At 33.2% G+C, this 22,941-nt stretch overlaps 1 protein-coding gene across 3 annotated transcripts in view; it reads left to right on the plus strand.

Annotated features, from left to right (window-relative positions):
* BCKDHB (branched chain keto acid dehydrogenase E1, beta polypeptide) overlaps positions 1-22,941 on the plus strand; it is a 250,327-nt gene that overhangs the window by 160,126 nt on the left and 67,260 nt on the right. For all 3 annotated transcript variants that reach the window (XM_011950278.1, XM_011950279.1, XM_011950280.1), the window contains exon 9: positions 11,201-11,287. In XM_011950278.1, the coding sequence (XP_011805668.1) occupies positions 11,201-11,287 (87 nt within the window). The remainder of the gene's footprint in view (positions 1-11,200; positions 11,288-22,941) is intronic.

Below are 22,941 nucleotides of genomic sequence, written 5' to 3' on the forward strand. Positions count from 1 at the left end.
AGTGTGGGGTTCGCTTTGATTCTGCTCTCAATTTGTTCGCTGGGAGAATCTCCTCAGATTTCCACCCAAAGGGTAGAGCATGCAGTTCCCAGCTTGATCTCTGGTGTAGAAGCTCTGTTGTACAGGTAAGGTCTTCTCCTATGTGGCCAGCTTTACACTTGTTTTTCTGCCACTGAGCTAGGGGTCATACACTGAAGGACCTGCAGAGATTAGGCCGATGAAACAAAATTAGTGAAGCAGTATGCAACCTATTGTAGCTGTGGAAGGGATTTAAAGGCAGTATTTCTAAAGTGCTTTGTCCTTTTAAGTGGAATTTGGCCATGACCAAATATGGTATTTGGGTATTTAATATGATACCCTGGCTCTAAAACTGTTTCTTAAATTTTTCTGAATTTTTTTGACCCTGGTAACACACAAACACACACGCACACACGTATGACTATTTTAAACCAGAAGTCCAGTATTTTACATCTTTTGGAGTCCTCTGAGAATCAAGTCTCAGAACTGAGATTCCTTATTTCAGGGATCTGAACATTTAGTAGCTTTTGACAAATATATTCCCAAAATATTTCTCAAAAGACTTATGCCAATTTACATTGCCTGTGGCAATGTAAGGAAGATTTTAACTATATACCTTTGTCAGAATTTAAATTTAAATTACTTTGTGACATTAATGGGTGAAATGCCACTTTGTCCTTATTTTTAAACTTATTTAAAAAAATTAATAGGGCAATGGAACATTTTCTTTGTATAGTAGTGGTGTTTTCTTTTTTATAATAATTAGTTATTTTATTCATAGACAATATAGCAAAATGATCAACTTTTTATGATAAAGTAAGCCAAGCACAAAATCATCTTGGATCACTCCTCAAAAAAGTAAAATACTATCATTCATAACCTAAGCTATTATAAGTAAATCTCACTTCTTCTGGTATAATAGGCAGAAACATGTTACTGTTATAGTCCGTGTCAATGAAAGCATTGCAGAATAAAGAATTGTAAATCAAATAGGAATGGATTGTTGATATTTTTATGCATTATGAGGAAAGAAAATTACTGAGCTTTTTCCCTGAACAAAAGGATTTAAATCTAGATAAAAATTGATTTTTAAATATTAAATTGTATTTCTGGAGAACTATTATTATTTTATCTTCTCACTGATACCCCATTAGCAATAATATAATTTTTGACTTTAAGATTTCTGTGCCTCTGTTGTGCCACTGCTGTCCATTGGGGGTGACAGAGCGAGACCTTGTCTCAAAACAAACAAATGAATAAAACACAATAAATTTCTGTGCCTCTGTATTCCTGCCTTCTCTATTAAATAATCAATGGATATTTTACAGACAAATAATACTATTTCTGCTAAAGAATTCTTTTCCTGAATCCACTTGTCACATTAATAACTTAAATACATAATTTAAACCCTGTGATCTTGGATTTAATGAAAGCACGTAAGTTATATATTTTATTTCTCTCTGTGCCATCTTAGTTATACACACTAAAAAAGATATGTGTAATTTGTGCTGAAATATCCTTTGAGTTTTACTTCAGCACTTTTTTGAGTCATACCCAAAAACCCAAAAGATTTTTAGCCTTGCCCGTGTATTATGAACTACACATAATTTTTGTTTCGTAATGGGCCAAAAATTCATTTATTCCAACAGAATTGGACCAGGTTTTAGAAAATAGGACCATTTATCCATGGTGATACAGAAGTGTAGCAGTGTTTATACTTTTGATCATTCCTTAGGGAAGCATGACCTTGGTAGACAACCAGCTGGCTTCAGGGAAAATTATACCCTTGATACGTGCTTAAAACAGCAGTGTAAAATGTAACTGGCTGACAATCTTGGTTTTGGTTAGGGTCACTTTCTTCTTATTCACGGTGTGCTGGGAGTACAAGGGATGATGTCAGTTTCTACCCTGTGGAACTCTTATGATGGCCAGACATAGTATTTCCCTCTGTTGTCAACACTTGAGAAAATTTGCCAAGTGGAGACTTATGAATTGAAAACAGAGGATATTAGTAATTGTTGTTTTAAGAAGAGAAAAATTCATTTTTCAATATTATTTTAGAAAAGAACAAAGGAGTTGAAATTTAAAATTCTAGAAAAACTTGTTTCTAACAAAAATAAATTGATTTTTAATACCAGTATCATGCTTTTCCTTGTTACTTATTATTATTTAAAATAATCTTTAAATTCTTTCTTTCTTGGATATGCTTTGCCCTAGGGCATTGTGGCAACGTACAGTACAACCCTTTAGGTATCTGGGTTAACTCGTCTTTGCTTCCGCAGTATTAGCACATATGGCTCAAGAAATTATTTTAATATGAACTGATGTCCTTTGGAATTTATACAACATTAAAAGTTAATTGAGAGATTGCATGTAATACTCAAATAAGATGATGAAAGTGATTTTCTGGTTTGTACTAATGTTCAAAATTTTCTTAGTTGGCATTATTTATCTCCTAATTGCTAGCACAATATGGAGCAAAGCTATGAGGCTCAGAGGTTCTCTAGTGTGTAACTTGTCTCCTTTATTTCTGTAGCAGTGAATTATAGGTGCTGTTACCATGTATAAGTTATCTCTAAGATTCTGATTAGCTGATTTACCATTGAAGATTTTTCAGGAGAGGAGTGCTGTCATGGATAAGCTGTCTGGCAGAGGATGTGTGACATTGATAATGTTAGGAAAATTTTTCCCTGTGTCTCTTTCAGAATGGAGGATGGTGAGGAAAACAGAATGTGATGCCTTTTAAGGAAAGAGGACATGGTAAACAATTGAGCTTTGATTATATATTTTTCCATATGGAATATCACATTCTGAAAAGATTTTCTTTCCAATCCTCAACGGGGCCAGTTTAAGAAATTAGATGTATTAAGTACCTTTGAAACACTACATCAACAACAAACCATAAAACAGGGGGATTCAAAAATGGAGAAAGGACTCAGATAGACATTTCTCCAAAAAAGATATGCCAATGGCCATTAAGCACCTGAAAATTGCTCAACACCACTAATTATTAGGGAAATACAAATCACAATCACAATGAGATACCACCTCATTCCCATTGGGATGGCTACTGTCAAAACTACAGAAAATAAGTGTTGGCACAGATGTGGAGTAATTGCATCTCTGCATCTCTTGTGCACTGTTGGTGGTAATGTAAAATGGTGTAGCCTCTGTGGAAATCAGTATGGCTGTTTCTGAAAATATTAAACAATTATGACATGACCCAGCAATTCCACTTCTGGGTATACATACATAAGAAGTGAAAGCAGGGACTCAAACAGATATTTGTACACCTATGTTCATAGCAGCAGTACTCACAGTAGCCAAAAGGTAAAAGGAACTTACGCATCCATCGATAGATGAATGTATAAACAAAATCCGATATATACATACAGTGGGATATTACTCAGTTTCAAAGGAGGGAAATTTTGACACATGATACAGCATAGATGAACCTTGAAAACATTATGCAACGTGAAATAAGGCAGTCACAAAATGGCAGATATTATATGAATCCATTTATATAAGGTTTCTAAACCAGTCAGATTCATAGAGACAGAAAGTAGAATGACACCAAGGGCTTGGAGGAAGAGGGAATGAGGAGTTATTGTTTAGTGGCTACAGAGTTTTGCTAGGGAAGATGGATAAGGACTAGAGATGGATGGTCATGATGGTTGTGTAATAACATGAATGTACTTAATGCCACAGAACTGTACAATTAAAAATGATTAAAATGGGAAAACGAAACTATCTATGGAATTTTTCAGTCAGTTTGTAATTATAAGCTGAATGCTAAACTTGGAGCAGTATAATACGCATTGACACCATGGTAAGAAAGTAATCACTTGAATGAAGGTAAACTGCTGGAATGAATGAATGGTAAATATAGTGGAATGATACTGACAATAGTCTTTGTGGTTGGGTCAGGTTCTAAATTTGCCAAATACTGTGCAGTAGCTCTTGAACTCTCTCTTTTTTATTTATTAGAAGAGCATAAGCATATTTACAGTAAGGCTTTAGTTATGTGGTACTTCCAAATGCCTCCTGCCATTGCCAACTCCAAAGAAAAAGCCTGGAAGAGCCAGGAAGGGTCTTGTATGGATAGAAGGTGTAGAAGATGCAGCACCCTGATTGTGTTTCAAAAGTACAACTTGGCTTTTCAGTAGTCCTTTTCAACAGTTTTCTAAAATTCTGTGGCATGGAAGTCAACAGTATTAATAGCCAAATCACATGTTACAATTTCTTTTCTTCAGAGAAACAGATTGAGTTGAGCTGGAGATAAGATATAAGTTTATGAAAATGTTTTTAAAAGCTGATAAGTAAGAGTGAAGATACAAAAACAACCTGACAAGCAGCTACTTCAATCTTTGAAATATTGTTTTGGCAGAAATAATTATGTTGCTACCTACAGTTGGCTATGCTTTGTTTGATGTTTAAGCTGACAGGGAGATGGGGCAAAAAACTTTGAAAGCATTTATTTACTATTTGCCCATGTTTAACTACATCTCTGATAAATGTCCACTAGTCCAGTACAGTACCTTTGCTACCATGGTGACCTTTTTTCAATAGGAACGGGAAACTTGTGTTCAGTACCAACTCAGTGTTGGTGTATTTGTTACCATCATGCATGTTTAAAAAGGTACACAGAAGCATGTATTTATTGTACTGCGAACTCCTTATTCTAAAACGAGTTTGGAGTAGGAAAAAATAGGTGGAGAGAGCTGGCCCAGGGTAGTCCTCTATTACGATTAGAAAGATTAGAGCTTAGGTTTTAGGACTTCTCTTTCAGCATCCGAATAACGTTACTAGTCCCCTCTAAGATTTGAAAGGCATTGGAAACTTCCAGGCTTGAAGAGTTATTCATGTAAATTACTATGTCTGTGTGCTTTTTGGGGGATCAATATAAGCAACATTTATTGAGCAGCCACATATACAATGTATTAGGTATTCTAGTTAGGTACAGAATATTTTATAGTTCTGAATTTCATGCTCTTGAATGATTTGGAGTGCTGAAGGAGATAATATAGAGACCACCACCCCACCCCATGAAAAAAAATTCCTCAAAACAAAGAAACAAAGATACTTAGGTCCTTTTTTAAGCTGTTTATCTTTTACTAATATATAAACAGCACAATTTGCTCAATGTAATATCTATTTGCCATGTGCTGTGTTCTGCAGTAGGCATTATAAGTAAGAGTTTCTGTCTTCAAACTTGTAATTTAGAGTAAGATTGGAGGATTAGTCAGACATGTCTATACAGTGCTGTACTATGAGGTAAATTGTGTGTCTTCCTAAGAGAGAGAGGTACAGCAGTGTATGCTGCCTTCACCTTATTACTGTACTTGATTCTTGCTCTTGTAACCTGGTTTTAGGTTTCATATAATATTTTGCATTGTCAGCTCCCTGAAATTCTACTGGGAAATGGTCACTAGTACATAAACAATCTGACAGGAAAAAGAAGCAAGGGTACTATGGGGTTTGATATAAGGGAAAGCCCAGCTGGTTGGGGGGACCAGGGAGAAAGGGCTGTGTGAGATGGGTCTTGAGGGAGGGATAGAATGTCTGCCAATGTGGAAAAGGAAGTCTGAGGCGGAAAACTATCGATCACATTCACAGAGTTGTGAGGGGACTGACATGCCTGGAGCATAGAGGGACTATTAGAAAGCAAGTTGGAAAGGTAAGGTTGATTGACTGACAGGAACATGTTTATCTGAAATATTTTGAAGTAGCTTTCAGAAAGTGTCTACTTTTAATTTTGCAAAAGCAGATTTCTTAGGTTCCTCAGTATTTCAGTTCTGATTATACAAATCATTGAGGAAGAAAAGAACCAGTGAGGATGTACAAAAATTTCCCGAATGTTTTATTTCTTTGTCAACATTTTTTTGCTTATTTTTCAGCTCTTTATGCAATTGTCTTTGTGCTCTGCTTGTTCCTTTTTGTACTTTTTCCACATGGGTGGTAAAGCCCTGACAATTTAGTTTTTCTTGGTTTACACTTTCCTACAGTATTAAAATATGCGTAACCCCCTCACTAACATCTTAGCCAAAATGGAGTTTTCAGGACTTTCTCTGAAGCTCAGGACTGTTTTTTTATTGTTGTTTAGCATTGACATTTCTCCAGTGGAATATCAGCCAGTCATGTGTGGAGGAGGTCATGCTGATTAACAAATGACTAGGCATATGTTAATACATTTGTTAACCTGTGATTAATTGTGAGGTTTTTCTGGCTAACTTGTTACATGCACTTGGCTACAAAACAAGAAAACATCTCAAAAAATGTGTCCAATTTATTTGCATTGATATTTGAAGTTCATCAAAATCCTATCCTTAATGATTCTAAATTGTATAAATAATATGTTCTTGATTAACGAAGTATGTGTGCTATGATTTTACCATTAGTTGTACTTACATGTTTGCATTACATATATGAGGTTCTCTTGATTTCAGAAGGAACTGATACAGACCAGCTTTGGTGTTTCTTTTGCTTTCAATTAGCTTTATATTCAGATGGAAAATATTAAAAGGGCTATAAGTTGCCTATTCAAAATATTGCTTTTTTTTTTTTTTTTACCTTATCAGCAGACAGAATAGGCTGCTGTACTTGGTGTAGGTAAGGTTGAATTGTCTGTATGGGAACAATCTTGCTATAGATTTTGAGGAAAAAATAAAATAAAAAATATAGATGGATGGTAAATGTTTTGCTTTTCAAATGTCAATGTTGTACTTTTAGGCATATGGAAGTTTTATGGTTTGCCTATCTGTATCAGTTCTCCTAGAATGACAACTTAACAGTTTTCCTGGTTGGACTGTGTTAAAATCTTTAAAGGTTATGTACACTAAAACATATGTCTAATGTTTTGGCAGCCAAAGTCTGTGCAATCATTTTAACCGAGTATAACTTAGCAGCTGTCTTATTACCACAAATATCTTATTGTTAAAACTACATTAAAATATCATCAATTTGGAGCCTGCTACTTCATAATTAAATTGTTCTGGGATGTGGTCAAGTATATACTTCTGAACTACCTTAAAAATGGATTGTGCCAAGAATGCAATAGCATAAATAAATTAATAGAGGACATGCATAATCAAGTTAAACAATTTGTTTTAATAGAGTTTTTATCTAATTAACTTTTCTTGAGTGTCTACAATGTTCAGAGCACTGTGCTAGACATTCTGCATAGGTTAATTTATGGCCATTCATAAAGATGTTTGGGTAGAAAGAATATGGATAATGGGGAAAAGTCATGGAGTGGCCAAACAAGAAACAAGTTCAGGGTTGCAGCAGAACAGGGATTGCCTTTAGCAATGCCATGTGTGCAGGGTTGGGATTCTGATTGCTCCTATTGTGATAGTATGGCACTAATGCTCTGTTGGATGGAATGACTGAAGTGGTGAGAAAACCGCGAGTCTTTCAGGACTGTTTTTAATGCTTTTTTGACAAATCTTTTAGAACAAATCTTTTGTTCCTTTGCAGGGAACAAAGTCCTTTTGTTTTGTAGCAGAGGACAAGGAGTGTCCTGAGTTATTCAGAGTCCTGATCTTTAATTGGCTTAGCTCTCTCTGATGCCATTTGTCACCCATAACTCATTGGTGCTCCATCTGCCATAGGCTGGAATCCAGGAACAGTACTTAGTGGTAAAAAGTTGGAGAAGTAGATACTTGCAAATCCAGCCTTACGTGATCTTTCCTGGCTTTGATAGGTTCAGCTTTCACCCCTAAAAGTTGTTTAAACACTTTTAATTTGTTTCAAGTGATGAAATGAATTTATCTCAGAAGAAAATTTAAAAACTTTAAAATTTATTTTCTTTGGAAGAAAATATTTTTAAAATAATTATTAGTATTGTATTTACAATTATTTATCTTAAAAAGGTTAATGACTATCTCCACTGAAATATACTTTATTAATTTTTACTAAGTACATCAAAATGCTAAATGTGGTTAGGAGAATTTCTTGACAGTTACATATTATTTTGCCTAGATATGTGAGCTTTAAAAGCCTGCTAAAGGAGACAAAAATATGTACTTTCATCAGAATATCTAATTAAAATAGAAAGAATAGAAAGAGTAACATTCTCTTGTTTTGTAGATTTATAAAGATCTCATTTTCGCTATACTAACAGTGTTAATAATTTCCAAAGCAGTATAGAAAAGCAATCTTCAGTAATTTTATCAAATTAAAATTGTGAATGATAAAAAGCATATAACAAATTTCTACTACACCTCACAAAATGATTGAACTATTTTCAGACAATTCAATATATGCTAATTGAATGTGTCTGAAAGTATCAGTCTTCTAAATTTTTGCATTTTCAGAATTTTGACATAATATATTTTAATACTTTTAGACATTGGCAATGATTTTTAAGAAGCAAAAATGAATCTGAAGTGCTTTCCAAATTCAGTGAAGTAATTGAATGTAAAATACTCAGCTCAGAGCCTAGCACATAGCAATTTTTGTGACAATCATTGTTTATGATTGTGATTGTTACTTCTGGCTCCTCTCTTCTTGCTACACTATTTTTGTTCCACTTGTTTGTAGACAAGTGGCAATTTCCACAAACTTAAAGTGTGATTACTTTTATTGTATTTTTCCTCTAGTTCTTGGTGTTTTAGAAATTTCTGGAATTATTTCCATATCTGTCAGCATAACTCCTCGCCTGAGAACACACAATTTTTGTAATGCACATGCAGAGGTGTTGAAGAACTTGAACTTGTCTGATGCCAATAGTTTATTGCTCATTTTGTCGAGTATCTCACGGCTTTGAGGGCCAAGTGATGAGCTGGATATGGTCCTGACCTGGGGCAGATCACACAGAGTGGGATGGGAAGACTGGCTCCCTGCGTTGTTAGTGTGCCTGTTTGCTGCTGGAGTTTGGATCTCGGGATTCACTTGCTTCTGAAGCTAGTTCTAAGATATCACAAAAACATTATTATGTTTTTTGAAAAGATGATAACTACAAAATAACATGTATTTTTAAATCTTTGGCACTAATTCAAGGGCTTTCCCTTTATTTTTATTTATTTTAGACTTACTAGAATACTGTCAGTGATCTAAACATGCATAAAGCAAAAAGTAAAAGTCTCTTTTCTACATTTCCTTCACTGGCATTGCTCAGGAAAAACAATTTTTGATATTTTGGAATGAAGGTTTCTGGACTGTTTATACATGTTGGCTAGATGTACTTGTTGAAAAGATATGTTGCTTGGTGTGTTCACTGCTGTGATGGTTGTTTTTCACAAAATATAAGATTATATTGTCCTACAATTTGCTCATTTTGCCAGTTAATTTGTCATGGGTTTCTTTACATGTCCTGAGTCTTTTTCATGGCTGCGTATTACTCTACTGTGTTGATGCATATTGATCTATTTAGTCATTGCTCTGCTGAGGAGCACTCAGTAGGGCTCCAAATTTTATCTACTTACAAATCATGTTGAATCAACCTCAAAGGTTGGAAGCTTTTGTCCTTGGTCATCTGTGCTTGATTTCACCGCTGTACTCTGTGGCTGTCTGCGTAGGCTATAGGATACATAGGCCACCTGCCCTGGTTGCTTGTTTACTTTCAGGGATTATTCTAAAGGTTGTCATTTGATTTTGGATAGGCCTGATCTCAGACAAAAAGGACCGATTTGGTTGTGTAGGGTTTTAGGGTAACAACATTTTTATAGAAGTTTCTAATTTCTAGCTGCTCAAAATTTAAGATGTGCCAGATAGCTTGGATGGATTTGGGCTGTCATCCTTAGACACTTTTATGTTGGGCGAATTCTGAAATGGTCTGATTCAGAGGTTGCAGTGAGCCGACATGGTGCCACGGCAGTCCAGCCTGAACAACAGAGTGAGACTCTATCTCAAAAAAAAAAAAAAAAAAAAGAATGATCTGATTGTCAAATCTTTTTTTTTTCTTTTCATTGTTTATTCTTAAAGTTAGGACATCTTTTAGAAAACACTTTGAAAATACATATGTTATTTTGTGATTGTGGAATATTTTTGTCTTTTTATATTTTTGTACGTTGAAATTTAATTTGTGACTCTTACAAATGGCATAATCAATCACAGTCATAGAAAGCCAAATACAAATATCCTAAGGTTAGCATTTCACTGGAGTGTGTGTGGTGTTCATTAAGGTGTTCATGAAATTTTATGTTCTTCAGTCACTATTTACCTAGTAGATATGGTAACTTATTTTTGTCATGGCTATTGGCCATATCTTGGGGTTTAACATATGCTAGCTGAAACTGCTGCATACTTTGTAAATTCTGAACTATAATTGCCTAGAATGAATGAAATCTTTTATTTCAATACATATTTTTGCTTGAAAGATTTCATTTTATATTTATGAAATAGTAACATTTTATTAAAGGTGATCTTAAATTGTTAGAAATCTAAAGACAAAACTGCCATTTCTCTTTGGTACTATGATAATTTTTCAACATATTTTAAGCAATAACCTGCTGTTGATTTTAATAGTTTTTACCTGCCAGCACAGCTGGCATCCTGCTATGATATCATTGCTATACTTTTTTTATTTAATATTGTACAGAGTATATCATGCACAGTGTGGACAACCACATTGAACAACTATTGAGAATACATACTAATTTAATTGTTTATGACATTTTACCCTTAAAATAGAGTGTGATCATCAACCAGATTTTAGAGCACATTAACGGAGGGGATTTACTTTTGCAGATATTTCTTACTGCCAAATTTTTCCTTTGCTATAGCTTTCACATACTATTTTTGTGTTGTACTTTTCCATAAAACAGTATTTCTTAAGGTTATTGTTATTTATAGCAAACATGCCCCAAAATGAATAAAAAAAATTTTCACTCTTTAACATGAAGAAAAATATTGACATTGAAATATGAAATACAGCAATTCAGTTTATAACACAAACGTATCTTACAATAATGGGTATGCATTTTTAATTGCATATATAGAATTACAAATCTCATTTTTCTTTTCTACTGGGATTATAAACCATATTGAAAAAATTTTTACAGTACAAAAATCAGATGACCTGTCAGAAGCGAATTGTAACTTATTGGCATAAAATTTAATTACTGATTTTTACACTCTTTATTGAATGTATATAATTTACTTTTATTACTGAATTAAAACTACTATCATATACATAAAATAGATATTGTTTTTAACATCAAGTTTTCCTTTTCTCTTTCAGTCTGTGATCAAAACTGGGCGACTGCTAATCAGTCACGAGGCTCCCTTGACAGGCGGCTTTGCATCGGAAATCAGCTCCACAGTTCAGGTAGGGTAATTCTTGGAACTGATTTCAATGCTTGTGCAATTGCATATGCCAATTCCAGAAGAAAATAAATTACTTATCACAGTATATGAAAGCATACACTTTATGGAAATATGGTGCCTGCTTTCATATACTGTGATAAGTAAATTTTTTTTTTCATTTTTTGTTCCGACCACATTTTCAGTTTGTTAGTTAATGGTCTAATTAATCTTCTAGAACAGATATCTTAAAATAGTAAAAGCTGAAAAATTTTTTTATGGGAAGAAAGTTTGGAATGAGTCTTCTAAATTAACTTTGCTTGTATTTGCTAGGTTAACAGAAAAAGAAAAATCTTTTTAATTTGTATCTGTTCCCATTCCCTGTTTATATGACTTGAGGTTGTTATGGGATTGGTTGATTGTGAAATTGATCTTAGATTTTTCACAGCCTTCACATTCTAAAAATGAATCTCTCAAAAGTCAATAATTTAAAGTTAATAAGTAATTTAAAAAATTATTTATTTTAGTTATTCAAATTATGCTCTGGTATTGGAAATGCTGTAGTAATTGTTTAAAAACTTATCTTTTTTTAAAAAAATGCTCATTAAGATGCCGCATATCAGGAAAAAATTTTATACACCTCTTTCTGGCAAGTTTTACCTAAAACCTGTATTCAAATTTATATCATAGACATGTATAAGATAATTTAAGGTAATTTCATTCTTCCTAATTTTTAAATTGAAAATTAAGTGGCCATATTTGAAATGGAAGGTACATGTATTTTAAATTCAGAATATCTTCGCAGTTTGGAAACACTTTACTTCTCTTTACTGGTGTGAAGGTGTTTTAATTATTAAGATACACGAATAGCAAATTCCTTTAAGAGTATATGGCTTACTACTATATTATAGAATTATGATGTGTGGATATTGGTAAGTTTTTAGTTTTCGATGTTTAATCAGTAAACAATGATTTTTGCCAATAAAATATCTTAGGTGCTAATTGCAAAATTACAAGTATTTGTAAATTAGATGAACCCAATTTAAACATAAATGTTTTAAAAACTAGATCAAAGTAATCCATAATTATAGTCAAAAACAAAATTATTTTTACAATTTATATATAGTCACTGATAATAAGAAAAGCAAATATTTGAGTTTTGTAGATTTGTTGTTTTCCTAGTTACTATATCGATTAAAATGTAAAACATACTGATTATTATTATATAACATGAGTATCTAGTATTTATTGTGTATTTAGGGCAATCATTTCAAGCCAGAGGCAAAACTGGAAAAAGACACTGGATTTTCTGACTTGCAGTTAATATGTAGACTACTAAACCATTTGAAAGGATAGTGGCTGTTGCTAATTGAAACTTTGACAGCCTTGTTATATTTTGTTCACTGCTTATTGATATCTCAAAAGTTTCATTTGCATAAAATTAAAAGGAAAACAAGTAGAACATAGTTGGAATTAGATACTATAACTCCTCTTGTGAAGTTTACTTTCTCTAAGTGTGCTTTTAAAATTTGATCTCTGTAAGTTATTGGTAGACTACAACTTAATACAGCATTTTTTAGACTGAAATGGAATTAGAAAGATAATCTAATCTGGTGTCTCTTGGTCTTAAATAATATGTGGTTTCATGTTAATGGAAAAATGTCTCTCAGGCCCCAAGAATACATTAGTGAATCCCAGTTTGAGAAATAGTGTATTAAGAATTAAACGTAGTCACTATAACTAACATAAAATATCATAAACATAATATCAAAATAAGATCCTGAAATTATGTGATAATAATCAGTTGCAAAACTTGTCAGTGAGATTATCAGAATATAATCATATTTATATAATAATATGAAAACACCAAAACAAAACATCTTGTAACTCTCTCAGACTCCCAGGAATGTGTTCATAGATCCTCAGGTGTCCGTAGTCTACAGACTGAGAAATATTGATCTAAACCAACTGTATTCTTTTTACAGATGAGTGTCATCCCTAGTGTTTGTGACTTACTCATTTTATAAAGACAGTGGAATATCTGGGATTAGACAGGAGTCTTGAATAAATGTTAAGTGTGTGCACATGCACTCTTTATTCAAAATCCCCTGCCTTCCATGAGGATGATAATAGAAGTTTTCGACCCCTTATAAAATGTTCTGTTGTTCATGGTAAAATTATTCACCAGCAAACTGCAGAATGACTTAAGACAATAGTGTAATATTTGATGGAAGAATTATATTTAATATTTTGGGTAATTTGAGTTTGGATTTATTAATATGAGAAATTTGAAATGTACACAGTGTTTTTGCTTAATTCAGATTTTATTTGCACAAATTGAAAGTGTAGAAGATGAATTTTAGTAAAGTTTAATGAGCATGATATCTCTAAATGTTTGCCTCTTACAGCTTTTATCTAATGATGAAGATTAGAAAAAAAACTGGACACTTGAAATTTTTTTTTCTTTTTCATTGATAATTTTTCCATATAACTTTGAGTAATCTGCGTAATAAAATATACTTTTCAGTAAATCTTTCATGCAGATGTTCAACTATGCAATATGCTGTATTGAGCTTCCTCTCTATGGAGAGCCTTGTTCCATGTTATAAGTGAAACCTGTATCAAATTACCAGTGCCTTGGGTTGTTTAAACTGAAATCACCTAAGTTTGAGGTACAATTGCTTTAACCACTTAGCATGATTCATATTTCTCTATTTCTTTTTTGGGATATATTTTGTAAGGTTAAAAAAGATAAAACAGGGTTAAGATATTGAAAGCCAACTTTCTGGGACGGGAGAGAAAATGTACACGGACGACTTTTTCATTGTTGTCTTGGAAAAGATGTTTTAAATCGTGGATGAGAATGATGTATAAATCTGAGTACTTTTGATTAAAATATGAAGTTATTGTTGTTTCAACAAATGCAAGTTTTATGTCAAAGCAAATGAAAAAAAAGTTTGCTCCACAGGTGATTTTTGATAGAGGATATCTGTAGCTTTTTAAAAGCTCATGGTTAATCCTACAAAATTGCTTTTGAAGTATTTTAAGAGAATGGATATTAATAGTAACATTCTTGTTTTCATATACATTAAAATCTGAAAACACCTGAAAATATGAACTATGCTGTTTTATTCAAAGTTTAAGTTACTACCTAGATTAAAATAAAAAATATTGAAGAGAATACAGCACTGTGGAGAGTATTAAGTTTATAATTGGTATTTTTAGATAGAAAAATTGTATTATGCTATATAAAATTAAATATCAAATAAAAGAACCTTCTTTATAAGAAGTAGTATTGGCGTTACTGTTTAAAGCTTATTTTAGTGTACAGATCAAATATGAAAATAATAAATATAAGATAGAGTCATAATTTATTTACAAAACTCTAGTTTATGGCAGATGACTCTTTCATTGTGCAAGGAATTCAGTGCCCACATCTTAGATTTGTTTCATGACTGCTACTTTTTTTGTAAGCCTATTTATTTTACCATTTTACAGAAATTTATTGTTAACAGTCTTAATTTGAAATAATGGTAAACTCACAGAAGTGATCAGAAGACTACTTTATATTGATTAGACATATTTTTTACACTTATTTATTTAAAGTTTCTTCATAAAACTTATATATAGAGATAGAAATAAATGATTATAAAAATAAAAACAGTGCATCTAATCTACCAAGTGCTTTATATTTCTATTGGATTTAATTTGGAAATTAACTGGAAAGCAGAACAAACTGAGGTCTGGTATATTTGGCCCCGCTCTGGGGAAGATTTCTTGGTCAGTCATCTAAAGCTTCACTCTCTCTTCTTATCTAATCTTACATTCCCATCTGTTCTCACTTTAGGGTATGGGAACCTTTTCATTCTTTTCTTTTACTTGACACATACTGTAATTTAAAATGCTTCTTTTAGGGAGTCATGAATTGTGCACCCTAATTTGTGGAAAAGTGCAATGACTATAGAGTTTAACTAATTCATTGTTCTTTTTATTGTGTATTTTAAGCAAAGATTTTATTGTTTCAGAAAATTATATGAATTAATTTTATTTGCTGCTTATATTCTTCAGCTTTATGTAACCACAGATTTTTTTTAAGAAAGCCTTTAGTGTACAAAAGTATTAACCTCATCCATTTTAATATCCCCCAAATTATATATTCTAGAATGTAATGTTCAGTATAGCTATTATTTATTTAAATATTAAGACCAAATAATTTATGACATTTTGGCTGGTTTAAATAGAGTAAATTTTTTTAAGAATTGCAAATCAGCCTTTATTATTAATTTCCAACACACTTCCATAATGAAAAAACAAATCCTGAGTCTGATAAGAGTTGTATGATAATTTTTTAAAAAAGTTACTGTTTTTTTCTCCTGCTTTGGATTCAGTGCTTAAAAAGAGTGCCAAAAATTTTAGGGATGTGGTTGGCTTAAAGATTCGAGTGTTTTTTTTTTTTTTTTTTTTTTTTAAATCACATGGAAGCAATAAGTCTGCAATAAAGAGTCCAATTGGAGAGGATGGTAAGTTTCCATACCATTGTTACATCCTTTCTGTGCGGTCTCTTCTCTTAGCATCAGAACTCAGAAATTGTGAATACCACACGTGTATTTTTTAAGATTATTAGATTCTAACACTTTCAAAGGATTTTTATAGGGCCTACTCAAATCATTATGTAAAAGAAAAGTTTCAATAACTTTCAAGTTAAAGGAATTTTTGCTTTTCTCAGTGTTTCATGTTAGAATAGTTTATGGAGAAGGATTTTTTCTTACAAACTTATTACTACTAAATTTCCAAGCACTCTGTTTGAAGATATCAATCTGAAAAGACGGAGAAAGGTCCTATATGGTCTTGAATTTTTACCATTGTGGAAAACATGTTTAATTAAAATTGCCATGCTGATAAATTGTCATCAAAGAAAACAGATTAGTAATTTGATGAGTAGTTTACTGCAATTTTATAATCTCAATTAACAAAAAATTTATCAGTGATACAAAACCTTTCCTAATAGCAACAAATAAAACAATCAGAAGTACACTTCTATACTAAAAGATGAAGCCAGAGCATCAGAAGAACAGTTTAATGTGGAGTGTTTGGATATAGGATGGCATTTTAAAACTGCAGTTTCTTTCTGAAGCCTGTTTGGTATTCTGTAAACAGCTTCTGTGACCACAGATAGGAACCAAAGTCTAAATCACTCGGGGAAGATATTGTGGATTGGGCTGCTTCTTCACTGTTTGTAGTTAAATCCATGTTATACTCTGTTGGTTCTTCGCCTTGCCCTAACCACACCTGGTCTCCTTCCATGTCATCTTCTCCTTTGCTTGTAAATGTAGCCAAGCTTCCACCATCAACCCTTTCTCCATTCTTTTTTTTGAGATGGAGTCTCTGTCGGTCGCCCAGGCTGGAGTGCAGTGGCGCGATCTCGACTCACTGCAACCTCCGCCTCCCGGATTCAAGCAATTCCCTGCCTCAGCCTCCTGAGTAGCTGGGATTACAGGCACCTGCCACATGTCAAGTTAATTTTTGTATTTTTAGTAGAGACGGGGTTTCACCATCTTGGCCAGGCTGGTCTTGAACTCGTGACCTTGTGATCCACCCACCTTGACCTCCCAAAGTGTCTTTCCCTATTCTTTCCTGGGATGTCTCAACCACTTGCACAGTTACTCATGAAACCTTCAAATTTGAAACTTTTAAGATTTGACCTACTGTTGAGCTTTAGACCCAAAATTCCAACATTATGCTTATTTTGATAGAGATAAAAAATTTACGTAATAAAATTATTTATCTGGAAAAATTTGAATGTGAAACAATGAGAAAAGATAGGCATATACACATGGTTATTTGCTAGTTTATGGAAATCAGCTTATATAAAAATGAACTCTATTTTTCTTCAACTTTTTCTGGACCTCTTAAACTGTCTCCTTTTTTGGGGATTTTTTGTTTGTTTGTTTGAGACAGAGTCTTGCTGTGGCTCTATCACCCAGGCTGGAGTGCAGTAGTGCGATCTCGGCTCACTGCAACCTCTGCCTCCTGGGTTCAAGTAATTCTCCTGTCTCAGCCTCCCAAGTAGCTGTGATTATAGGCACCTGCCACCACACCCAGCTAATTTTTTTGTATTTTTAATAGAGACGGGGTTTTACCATGTTGGTCAGGCTGGTCTCGAACTCCTGACCTCAAGTGATCCTCCCGCCTCTTCCTACCAAAGTGCTGGGATTACAGGCGTGAGCCACTGGACCCATCCTAAACTGTCTCCTTATCTTTGTTTCCAGCTGCTCACCTCTTGTCTAATTACTATTCATTATTTTCTTAAAACACACATCGAATTTTGTCCATTGTCTGTTTGAAAACATCCAGTGGATCCTCATTGGGTATAGCAAAAAAATGTTTATGTCTACATTCAAGATCCTGATCTACCCAAACCAGTCTTCCAGTGTTATTTCTCACATCCCTTTTTGACTCCAGTATGCTGATCACACTGGCCTACTGGCTATTTCCTGAATGAAAATTATTTCTTATAACCATCCTTTATTAAGTATTCTGGGGATAGCCTTAATATGGATGTTTCTTCCAAGAATTGTTGTCCTTGTTTTAGAGACACTTAGAGTCTATTAGAAGAAGGAGATGATAAACAGGTAATTACAGTACATTTTAGAATGAAATATTCAGAGAACTATAAGATTATAAAATACTTGCTCATTTAACCCAGATGTGGCAGCTAAGTTAACTTGTGAAGGATAAGTATGAACTTGGAAGTGAAGGTAGGTGGGTATTTCGGGCAGAATGAACTATCTGAATAAGGAATCAGGCAAAGGATTTGCTATTGAAAGAATTAAAGTGGTATTGTGTGGTTGAAAACTAGCATGTGAGGCTGTAGCGTAAGTTAAAGGTTGACAAGTAGGTAGGAATTAGGTCCTAAATAATCTTAAATATTAAAGAATTTGTTTTTGTGTGGAGGAAATAGGTATGACAGAGTAAAGCCAGCTCACATAGATGTAACTTCCAGTTTTCTCATATAATATATTTAAATATACCTTATGGAGTTCTTGGCAAATAGGAAGTAGCAGGAGCTGAAAATATCACTATCATTATTTAAGGCAAAGGAATATAAGTGAAGAATTTTAAGCAGGAGATTAATATAGATTTAAAAGTTAGAAAAACTCTTAAGTAGTTGTGTAGAGGATACACTGGGGAGGAGTGAGAGAGGAAGTGATGGAGAATTGTTAAAAAGCTAGTCACAGACTGCAAAACAACGTTTTGGTCAACAATGGACCAAAGATGTTGGTCCCATGAGATCATAGTGGAGCATAATTAGAAACCTGATAATATGGTGCTTGATGTGAACATTGCAGATCAAGTATGGGAAATGATTGATATTCAGTGCTGGTTCTGGGATATTTGGTTTTCCATGTGAAAAAATATGTGTATAAATAAAAATATATATACCATCTAGGTTTGTGAAAGTATAGTCTGTGATGTTTGTACAACCACAGAATTGTTTAATCTATTTCTTAGAATGTATTCCTGTCCTTGTGACTCATTACTGTATGTGATTAAACTAGGTGAGATTTGACCGTCTTCTACACCAAGGACATGGGAGTAGGTTAGAGAAAGGTGAATGTTTCAGATAGTAGGAGAGAGAATCTGAATGAAAGACTTGCTGACTGACAGATAGGAGTGGGGCAGGGACTGAAGTGGGTGATGGAGAGGCAGACAGAAGTCCAGAGTAAAGCATAGCTTGGTTTTTAGGTTGGATGATTTTTGAATAGAGGTGCAGTTTCACTGAGATGGAGAATATCATTGGATAACAGGTTTATGCTTGTGTGTGTGTGTAAGATGATGAGTGCATTTAGGATTTGTATCAGCAATGGGGATGAAAATGTGTTTCTGGAGCTCAGGAGAGAATCTAAGGTGTAGGAAATGGGTGAGGATTCATTCTCTTATACTGATGCACTGATGGCTGGAGTTCATGGCTATAGATAGGGCCACATAGGAAGAGATAATCTTAAGAAGGGAAAGTTTCTGAAGCAGAAGCCACCTGGGTTGAAGAAGAAGCCACACCAACATTTAAGAGAAAGAAAGGAAGTTATGAAGCAGAGTGAGAGGGAGTGGCTACAGAAAAGGAAGGGAGTAGGAGAGAGCCATTACAGAAGACAAGTGCGGAAGAGTTTGACATAGCCAAGAATATTAAATGCTTCCAGAATGTAAGTCAGCTGAAGACTAACAGTCCTATCTTGCATGTAGCAACTGGAAGACACTGGTGACTGATGAAAACAGAAGGGTAACTAGGAAGCCAGACAGCATTTAGGCTGGTGAGTGAGTAAATAGTGAAGACTTGAAGCAATGAATATAGACTACCATTTCAAGAAACTTGACTTTCAAGGAAAGAAAGGGAATGAAGTAATTAGAGCTAGGTTTGATCTCTTAATGCTATTCACTTGGCATAGAATGCCATTCCCTCAGTTTGCAGTCCTCCCTGGCAGCCTCCTTGTCTTCTCCCTCTTCTCCCCAACCCTCTCCCTGTCCTCATTTTCTCCCTTCCCCTCCAAACCATCTAGCAGTCCAGTTTTAAACATCTATCAAACCTGACCTCTTTTTTCAATTTTCCTAATAAACTCTAAATGAACTTAGAAAAAGAAAAGAAAACCACTAAATCTAAAAGGAAAAGGTAGAAAATAGCTTATATTGAGATGGGTAAGACATTTTTAATCAGAAAGTTAAAAGGCAGCAGACTCAATCTTACTGTCACAGAGAAATATATTTGCATAAAATGGAAATTTTTGTAGGGCAAAAACAAGCATGATTTTAAAAACAATGACAGATGAGAACATGTTGTAACACATGACAGAAAACTAACATGTGTACTCTATTAAGCATTCTTAAATGTCAGTATGGAAATTAATAGGGCTTTTATTTAAAGGGTCAGAAACAGATTAGTTTTATAGCTATTTATAGCCAGCAAACATGAAAATATATGCCACTTATTATTGATAAAATGCTAATTTTAAAAATGAAATATTGTTTGTTACCTGTAAGAGTGGGACTGCTTAAAAATGAATTATATTTTCTGCTGAGATGATGCAGAAAGTGAATGTATTAATAGAAGTTGATTCACTTTTCCAGGATATCAGATTGAGAATGTATATTAAGACTCTTCAAAGTGTAGATTTCCTTTGACTCAAGAATTCTAGGAATCCTCACTTAGGAATTAAACACAAAAATATGTATTATTCTCAGTGTTGTTCGTTTGATAGGAAAATATGGGACACATTATTAATGACAACAACAGGAATATATTTTAATAAGTTATGATTTATCCACTTGATGAATGTTATGGATTTATCAAAATCATTAAAAGAGTAGTTGATAACATTGTAATATTTGTATGAATAAAATAGTAAATGAAAACTCACCTGTATGCAAACCTACAGGTACTTGCTCAATGTTATGAAAAGAAAAAAAAAACTTTATATATACATACATCTAGGCATAGGGAAAGAAACTTGCACTGTAAGTCTTTTATTGATTTATATTTTCTAATTATTTCTTCATTTTTATGTACATATATATCAATTTTTTAATAATTAAAAGCTTTATTATATGTAGATGTTTCTCTCACATGGCAAGGTTATTCTTTTAAATCTTCCTAGTTGTTTTAAATAAAAAAAACCATTTTGCTTATAAAGTTATTTTGCAAAGATTTCATATTATTTTATTTTGACATAATTCCTTTATCATGTGCATTTGAGGTTTTGGGATTTATCATTCATAGTGATGGTGGTTACTTACTCAGAATTGTGATGTGGGATGATTTTAAAACCAATACCACCTCACCACATAAGATTTGGTTTTAGTGTCTGTCTTCTACAGGTATGGCATATTTTGATTCATTGCTTTTATTACAGAAGTGAAGTCAGCACTGTATTGGGGTATTCAGATTATTTAATTTTTCTGTATTAATCAGTTAATGGTACTGAGACTGACATTACTAGCATGTAACTGATACTAACATTGAGTTCATTGCTTATTTTCCATCCCTCTTTTTGGTATTAAATTTATCATGAATTGTCATCATTCTTTTTGAAGTCTTTCTGGATTTAAGCCAGTCAGAAAAAAGATCATATTTCATCTCCCTGAGTAATAAGTGCCCCAGTTTCTCTCATGCAGTTCTTAGTATTTCTGTAGTCATAAGTAGTCCCCCTTGAATTCAAAGGTGCATTCATACCAAGCTCCTCTACTCTTTCTCTGTTGTCACCCCAGTAAGCTAAGACATTTATATTTACATATTTACCAACGAAGTTTCATAGACTGAGTGGACTATTAATTAGTAAAATAGATTCTCTGAAGGAAAGCATTACTTTATTTAAAAAGTTATGGTGATTTCTATGACTTGGTCCCTTTTAGTTGTTTTTCTGGTACCTTAAAAGTTGTAGTTTGCATTCAGTGCAGTGATCCTTGAAAATATGGTTGTATCCTCAAAGAAAATTATAGTGGATTTAAAATATTTTGTTTTCTTATTTGGAATGAAATGATTGTATTTCAGTATGTATATTTTAAAATATACTTCTTCAAAAGTACATTTTATCTCATCTTCAAAGTACATTTTATCTTATCTTCAAAATTGTCTAACTACAATAAGGTTTTTTAAAATTTTGTACGTGAAAGACAGCAGATACTGTATCCATAACCTGGCTGACTCTCTTGGCCACCTTGCAAAACATTTTAAGCCAAATTGAAGACACATATTAAATTTGCCCAGAAATGTTAGCCATGTTTTGTCAACATTGCATTCACAATCAGTAACAGAATGGGTCTGCCTTCTGGAGACAGAACTAAATTTCTCATTTTGTCATGCCCTCCGTAGGCAGTAGTGATGGTGATGTTGATAGCTCATTTTGGTTTGGTAATTTAGGGTAATTAAACTTACAGATCAAATTAGTTTGTGTTTTGTTATGAGGGCCATTATCTATTTTCATGAATGAGTTCACAGCTCACCAAAATATAGTCGAGTTTAAAATAGACATTAAGATAGAGATTTACTACTGCTAATGCATTTTCTCCTCAATTTGAAGTTAAACACTTGTGAAAATTAAGACAAGTTAAAAGCAGCACTTACTGCAAAAAATTAGCAGTTGAAAATGAAGGTCATAAGCAGAAATCACCTAGTTGATAATTGTTTTAATTTTTCAAATCTACCAATATTAATGTGAGTCTTCAAGATACCTGAAAATTTGCATTTGACTGGAAAATCTTGAATGTTTGATCATTTTCTTTCAGGTTAACTTAAAGAAGTGACTTTATTTTTAATTCTTGATTCATTTGAAGAGACATACTTTTTTGTTTTAACCCTTTAGAGGATCAGATAATGGCATTTGCTGTTTAAGACAGTTTATATTTCAGATGGCACAGAGTCTATTTTTCTTTATCAAAATTATTAGCTGAAAAATATATAATTCATGACTATTCTTTAAAGGAGATCTAAATATTTATGTTTTTAAAAATGCCTTAAGGTGACTAACATTTCTAAACCTACATTTGTATCATCCACATTTGTAATTGTGCCTGCCATTGCTTAAAACAAGTCCTCTTTATTTCCTATCTTTTGATAGGATTAGTTTGCTCTCTTAATTGTAACACTTTTTCATTTCTTTTCTGGATTGATTTAAATTCTGGGCTTCAAAA

The sequence above is a fragment of the Colobus angolensis genome, unplaced genomic scaffold (genome assembly GCF_000951035.1).
Source record: "Colobus angolensis palliatus isolate OR3802 unplaced genomic scaffold, Cang.pa_1.0 Scaffold304, whole genome shotgun sequence".
NCBI classification, from domain to species: Eukaryota; Metazoa; Chordata; class Mammalia; order Primates; family Cercopithecidae; genus Colobus; species Colobus angolensis.